This window comes from Orycteropus afer, unplaced genomic scaffold (assembly GCF_000298275.1).
Source record: "Orycteropus afer afer isolate SDZICR_OR568_19922 unplaced genomic scaffold, OryAfe1.0 scaffold00105, whole genome shotgun sequence".
Taxonomy (NCBI): Eukaryota; Metazoa; Chordata; class Mammalia; order Tubulidentata; family Orycteropodidae; genus Orycteropus; species Orycteropus afer.
The window spans coordinates 2,426,620-2,434,562 of record NW_006921692.1 but is presented as its reverse complement, the minus strand read 5'-3'; the positions used below and the strand labels follow the sequence as shown (position 1 = coordinate 2,434,562).

The 7,943-nt window shown below is 41.7% G+C and overlaps 1 protein-coding gene across 1 annotated transcript in view; it reads left to right on the top strand.

Annotated features, from left to right (window-relative positions):
• ADGRV1 (adhesion G protein-coupled receptor V1) overlaps positions 1-7,943 on the top strand; it is a 947,781-nt gene that overhangs the window by 181,898 nt on the left and 757,940 nt on the right. Inside the window, exon 42 of the mRNA XM_007943393.1 lies at positions 7,176-7,438. Coding sequence (XP_007941584.1) covers positions 7,176-7,438 — 263 coding nt within the window. The remainder of the gene's footprint in view (positions 1-7,175; positions 7,439-7,943) is intronic.

The window sequence follows — 7,943 nt, the reverse complement described above, 5'->3', positions numbered from 1 at the left end:
ATGGACTGTTAAAAGAACTAACAGATCTGTCCTGGAGGAAGTGCACCCAAAATGCTCCTTGGAAGCGAGAATGGCCAGACTTCATCTCACCTATTTTGGTCATGTTGTCAGAAGGGACTATTCCCTGGAGAAGGATGTCGTGCTTGGTAGAGTGGAGGGTTGATGAAAGAGAGGGAGGCCTTCAATGAGATGGATTCACACAGTGGCTGCGATGATGGGCTCAAGTATAGCAGGGATCATGGAGCTGGTGTGGAATCGGGCAGTGTTTCATTTGGCTGTGCATGGGGTCGCTATGAGTCGGAAATGACTCGATGGCACCTAACAACAACAACAAAATCAAGCCAGCTGCTTCAGGATGATGGGGAACATGGTAAGACCAGTGAATTTCATGAGCATGGGCCTATTGCCGCACTTCTTTTGCTGTGAAGTGAGTCCCTTGACCTGAAGTAGTGCTGTGTGGGATACTGTGACAGTGGATAAGGCATTTTGTAAGTCCATGGATGGTAGTTTTGGCAGAAGGATTGTGTGCAGGGAAGGCGAATCCATATCCAGAATTAGTATCTATTCCAGTAAGAACAAAACCTTGTCCTTTCATTGCTAGAAGTGGTCCAGTGTAATCAACCTGCCACCAGGTTGCTGGCTGATCACTCTGAGGAATGGTTCCATATTGCGGACTCAGTGTTGGTCTCTTCTGCTGGCAGATTGAGCTCTCAGCAGTGGTGATAGCCAAAGCAGCCTTGGTAAGTGGGAGTCCATGTTGCTGAGCCCATGCATAACCTCCATCCCTGCCACCATGGCCACTTTGTTCATGAGCCCATTGAGCAATGACAGGAGTACTGGGAAAAAAGGATGGCTGGTTTCCACTGAACGTGTCATCCTATCTACCTGATTGTTAAAGTCCTCCTCTGCATTGTCACCTTTTGGTGGGCATTTACATGAGACACAAATATCTTTACTCCTTTGACCCAGTCAGAAAGATCTATCCACATACCTTTTCCTCATACATCCTTGTCACCAATTTTCCAATCATGCTCCTACTAAGTCCCAGACCATCTGGCCAAGCTATTAGCCACAGCCCATGAATCCATATGAAATTGTACATCTGGCCATTTCTTGTTCCATGCAATGTGAACAGCCATATGCACAGCTTGAAGTTCTGCACATTGGGAGGATTTCCCCTCACCAGTGTCCTTCAAGCAAGTCCCAGAAAGGGGTTGCAGTGCTGCTGCTGTCCACTTCTGAGTGGTGCCTGCATATTTCACAGAACCATCTATAAACCAGGCACGAATTTTCTCTTCCTCAGGCAAATGATCATAAGGAACTCCCCATGAGGCCGTAGGTGCAGACTGGCAAAGAGAGGGTAATGTGACTTGCCTGGAGACCATAGGTATTTGTGCCACTTCTTCATGCAACTTGCTTGTGCCTTTAGGTCCTGCTCAAGCCCGATCTCTGATATACCACTTCCATTTAATGATGGAGTGCTGCTGTACACGTCCAGCTTTATGACTCTGTGGGTCAGACAACACCCAGTTCATGATGGGCAGCTCAGGACTCATGGTGACTTGGTGGTCTGTGGTTAGGATTCAGTCTCTACTAAAGCCCAGTAACAAGCCAAATTCTGTTTCTCAAAAGGAGAGTAGTTATCTGTAGAGGATGGCAGGACTTTGCTCCAAAATCCCAAGGGTCTGAGTTGCAATTCACCAACAGGGACTTGCCAAAGACTCCAAACAGCATCTCTATCTACTACAGGCACTTCAAGCACCATTGGATCAGCTGGATCATATGCCCCAAATAGCAGAGCAACCTGTTTGGCAGCCTGAACCTGTTGAAGAGCCTTCTGTTGCTTTGAGCCCCACTCAAAACTAGCAGCTTTCCGAGTCACTGGATAAATAGGCTGCAGCAATACACCCAAATGAGGGATATGTTGCCTCCAAAATCCAAAGAGGCCCACCAGACATTGTGCCTTCTTTTTAATTGTGGGTGAAGCCAGATACAATAACTTATCTTTCACTTTAGTAGGAATATCTCGACATGCCCCACACCATTGACCCCCTAGAAATTTCACTGAGGTGGAAGGTGCCTGAATTTTTGGGGGTTAATTTCCCAATCTCTAGCATGCATATGCCTCACCAATCAGTTTAGAGTCATCAATACTTCTTCCTTACTAGGTGCAATAAGGATAATGTCATCAATATAATGGACCAGTGTGATGTCTTGTGGAAGGGAAAGGCAATCAAGATCCCTATGGACTAAATTATGACATAGTGCTGGGGAGTTGATATACCTCTGCGGAAGGACTGTAAAAGTATACTGTTGGCCTTGCCAGCTGAAGACAAACTGCTTCTGATGGTCCTTTGAAATTGGTATTGAGAAAAAGGCATTGGCCAGATCAATAGCTACATACCAAGTACCAGGAGATGTACTAATTTGCTCAAGCAATGAAACCACATCAGAAACAGTGGCTGCAATTGGAGTCACCACCTGATTAAGTTTACAATAATCTACTGACATTCTCTAAGATCCATCTGTTTTTTGTACAGGCCAAATAGGTGAATTAAATGGGGATGTGGTGGGAATCACCACCGTTACATCCTTCAAGTCTTTGATGGTGGCAGTAATCTCTGCAACCCCTCCAGGGATGTGGTATTGCTTTTGGTTTACTATTTTTGTAGGTAGAGGCAGTTCTGATGGCTTCCACTTGGCTTTTCCTATCATAATAACCTTTACTCCACATGTCAGGGACCAATGTGAGAATTCTGCCAAATGCTCAGTATATCTGTTCCAATTATGCATTCTGGACTTGGGGAAATCATTACAGGATGGCTCAGGGACCCACTGCGAGATGCACCTTAGCCAAGACTCCATCAATAACTTCACCTCCATATGCCCCTACTCTGACTGGTAGGCCACAATGAATCTTTGGGTCTCCTGGAATTAGTGTCAGTTCAAAGTCAGTGTCCAGTAATCCACGAAGAGTCTGATTGTTTCCTTTTTTCCAATGAACAGTCACTCTTGTAAAAGGCCTCAGATCCCTTTGGAGAAGGCTGGGGGAAAGATTGACAGTATAAATTTTTGGCAGTGTAGTGGGGTCCTTCCTCAAAGGGACCTGGCCTCCTCTTCATTCAAGGGTTTGTGGGTCTCTAAACTGACTCAAGCCTGGGAATTGATTGAGAGGCTGTTATTCTGTATTTTGGTGATTCAATCTAGGCTGCTGTTCACGTGACCTAGAATTCTGTCTATACAGATCAAGTAAATATTTAGTAGGTTTTCCATGTATTTCACTACTAGGAACACCATGTGCAAGTAGCCAATGCTGTATTTCTACATGAGGCAGAATATTCTGATTACTGTTTAGACTCTGCTGTCCATGATGGTAACCACACCCATCTTGCCTTTGTCGATTAACTGCTGCCACTTGTCCCCTACTACCACGGGGTCCAATCAGCCCCATCATGGTTAAGTGACTTAGTTCAATTAGGGCAGTTCCCACTGTCAAATCCAGCTTAAAATAGCAATCACAGCAGTCTTTAAGGATGCTGGAGCTCCCTTCATAAATTTATTCCTCACTGTACTGGTGAAAGGTGTGTCTTCTGGACTCTCCATTTCTGGCTCTAGGGGTCTAATCTGGTAAATCAATTCTAACAGGCCAATTTCCCTAAGCCTCTGGATACCTTCTTCTATATTATACCAAGGCAGGTCTTGTATTTCAGCTTGACTTAAGATAGGCCACCATGCTTCAGTAAGCCAACCAAATAAACTATTAGATCCTTTCCTAACTTCTCGAGCTGAATCATCAAATGAAGAATCTGTACTTAGTGGACCTAAATCAATAAACTCAGACTGATCCAATGTTACATTCCTTGCACCATTATCCCACACCCTCAGTAGCCATTCTCATACATATTCTCCAGGTTTCTGTCTGTACATGTTAGCAAAATCAAGTAAGTCTTTTTGGATGTAGCATACTACCTCCTCAGTCACACTTTGTATGTCACCTTTTGGGGCTTGCTTGGACTTAAGTTTAGTTATAGGTCTAGCAGCAACAGTGGGTGGTTGGGACAGTTCCTGCCTCAGACAGTGACCCAGCAGGAACAGTTGGGTTAATCCCATCAAACTGAGGTGGAGGGGATGATGGTTTTACCTCAATCCTTTCAGATGGGAGGGATTCAACAAAATTTACAGGCTACATATCCTGATCTTTCTGACTATCTGCCCATATGTCCCCATTCCAGGGTTCAGGATCCCATTTTTTCCCAATCATTGCCCTCATTTTAACTTCCCCACCATTCTGGGTTGGCAATTTAATTGGCGTTATAATTCAACCACCCTTACAATAAGGCTTTGGGTTTGGTTTTCGGCAACATCAGCTCTGTTACTAGAAGAAATAAGGCTTTCTTTCAGAGCACAGCTGTAAACATTGAGGTCTTTGTGGTGCTTAAACTCTGACTCCTCAGCCCTGAACTCCTCATCTTGCTCTTTCACCACTTTGTCTAGTGTAAGTAGGATCAACCAACCAGCTTCCTTATACTCCTCATACTGACAGAATTGCAGAAAAGTATCAAATATGTGGTTACCCAGAGCCTCACTTCTCAAAAATACTTGATTTATTGGTAGTGATATTTTGCATATTAATGTTGCCACCTCATGCCAGGGATTAGCAGAGCCCTCTTTACTAATTGAGGCAGGGTCTCCAGTGCCTTTACGATTAATCAAATTGGAGAAACAATTTACGAAGCCATCCTTATGATTTTGTCTCTTGAGAACCACTCCTGGTACCAAATATGTTAGACTGGGTTCTCTAGAGAAGCAAAGCCAGTAAAGCTTATATATATACAGAGAGAGAAATTTATTTTAGTAAAATGGCTCACACACTTATAGAAGCTGGCAAATCCAAAGTTCTTGGATCAATCGTCAAGCTGGAGGTTTTTCCCAATTCACACAGCTGCAGGGGCTGATGAGCAGGCAGTATACTGGTTGTTGACTCCAATGAATGATGAATCCAAGATCTCCAGGCCGAATGGTGGATTGTTCTCTCACGAACAGTTGTAGGCAGCACAACAGAATCCTGATCCACAGAAGAGTGTCTCTTTTCCCAGGATGTCCATAAATATACTGGAAACAGACCACACCCCTAGGGAAACTCCCTTTCAATGGATTGGCTGCTCAAAACATATACATCTGATCCCATCATTGGAATAACCCACATCACAGTTGTTTAAACCACACAGAATTGTGGTCCAGCCAAGTTGACACACAGTTCCAACTATCACAGTCACATTCACAGGTACAAAGGTTAGGACTTCAACCTATCTTTGTGGGGACACTGTTCAATTCATAATAGCGCTCAACTTAAATTTTAGGTTAATTTGAAGAGACTTAACATCATTTTAATGCCCGGTTTTTTAATTTAGAAATGTTATGCCTCTCCATTTATTTTGATCATCTTATATATACCTTAGTTCCATTTCCCTCAAAAACAAACCCTGAGACAAGCATTTGGTTGTAAGTTTACTTGGGTGGTGATCTGTTGAGGCATAGTGAGAAAATGAGGAAGTGAGACAAAGGAGAGAGGGAAGCTGGTAGAAGATATGTTAAATAGGCAGGTACTACCTTGGTCAACTGAGCCTGAATCCTGCTGGTGTTTTGACTCCCATTCCTCATTGTTTAAGGGTCACTTTTGCTTGGTACGTCTCTAGCACTTTGCCCTGACTCCTGTGTGATCTGATTCTATGCTGAGACATAAGGCTTGATAGGCCACAGGACAAATAGGAATTGCTGCAGGTGATTGAAGAGTAGGCAAAAGGTATGTGGTGAAAACTGACAGTCTCTGCCATGATCATGCATTAAAATTGATTATGCATTAAAATTGATTATGTATTAAAATTGATTATTTTCTTCCTATTGGCCTCATATACTTTAGCTTAATTCGTAGATATTATTTCTATTGTGAATGAGGTCCCTTTTCTATTACATTTTAAAGTTAGTTATAGATAATGTATAGAAATATTTTAACTGTCTTTAAGAATGCACGTGCTGAAGTAGACGTCTAGGTTTGTGTGTCACTTCTGCCACTTTCTTGCTTGGAACTTCAGCTTATTATCTGTTTGTGCTTCAATCATCTCTCTGTACAGTGGACTAGTAATAGACTTCATAGGGTTGGGGTAAATGTTACAATGAGTTAACAAATGTTAAATGATTGTTGTTGTTGTTGTTGTTGTTGTTATGTGCCGTCGAGTCAGCCCCGACTCATAGCGACCCCTCCTTGGGTTTCCGAGGCAGTATCACTACGGAAGTAGGATTGCCCAACCTTCCTTCCGAGGAGTGGCTGGTGGGTTTGAACCGCCAGCCGTCTGGTTAGCAGGCAAGTGTCTTAGCCACTATGCTACCAGAGCTCCCGTTAAATGATTAGTAAGTGCTAAATAGTATTAGTTGTTGCAGTGTTATTCTTAATCTTTTTATTGATAGTAGTGGTAAATAGAAAGCCCTTGATTTTTTTGAAACTTTTTCTCAGCCTACAGTTTTGACTTATTAAGTTATAATTATTCTTTTTCTTGGATTTTCTAAGTAGATAATCTTGTCATTTAGAAAATAGGAACTGTTCTAGTTCTGACTCTTCTTTCATATTATTTTTATAACTGTTAATTGGTATGTGGTGAATATCTCCAGGACAATATTGACTAGTAGAGTGATGACAGCCATCATTATCTTCTTTCTGTTTTTAATGGGAATGCTTCTAATGTTTCAGCATTAAATTTTATATTTGCTGTAGGCTTCTGATATCATTTCAGTAGATTGAGGAGGCTTCCTTTTATCCTAAGTTTATTAAGTATTTTTATACCATGGATGTTGTTATTGTTATGTGCTGTCAAGTCAGACCCAACTCATAGCGACCCCTCCTTGGGTTTCTAAGGCAGTATCACTACAGAAGTAGATTGCCCTATCTTCCTTTCGAAGAGTGGCTGGTTGGTTTGAACCTCCAGCCTTCTGGTTAGCATTCAAGTGCCTTAGGCACTATGCCACTCCATGGATACATATGGAAATTTATTAAATGTTTAAAAAATTTTCCTTTGTTTCTGAAGTTTCTTCTAGAGAAAAGTTGATCTAGTTTCCAATTAAACATCCATGCTGTTCCAGTACTTATAATTCATTCTGTTTTAATATTTTCATTTTGACAGCCTTAATTACTGTCCTCGCTAATGATGATGGCCCTGGAGTTCTATCATTTAACAACAGTGAGCACTTTTTCCTAAGAGAACCAACAGCTGTCTATGTAAAAGAGAGTGTTGCAGTATTGTATATTGTACGGGAACCTGCAAAAGGACTCTTTGGATCTGTGACAGTTCAGTTCATTGTGACAGAAGTGAATTCTTCAATTGAGTCTAAAGATCTTTCTCCTTCCCAAGGCTATATTGTTTTAGAAGAAGGTGTTCGATTCAAGGTACAGTATTAAACTTTAATGAGAAGGAAAGATTATTGTTAATTTTTACCAAAAAATTTTCTCTTAGAGAAGCACTTTTGGTCTTAAGGAAACAAAAAATCCAAAACCACAAAACGCCCGGCTGAAGTGGTAGGTAAAGACATGACTATTACTATGTGATGAGTGCTATAGTAGAGTCTGTATAAAGTGCAGCTGGAAAATTTGGTCTGATAATAGGGCAATGGAATGTGTAAATAAAATAAATATTGATATTTACAATTTTAAGCATATTTAAACAGTATACTCCACTTTGTATTGCCTTAAAAAACAAAACTCACTGCCATTAAGTTGATTCCGACTTATATTAGGTTTCCAAGGCTGTAAATTTTTACAGAAGCGCAGACTATCTCATCTCTTATCCACAGAGCAGCTAGTGGGTTTGAACCATGACCTTGGGGTTAGCAGCCAAAATGCCTTAACCACTAAACCGCTAGATGTCCTCTGCATTGCCTAGAAACCATAAATT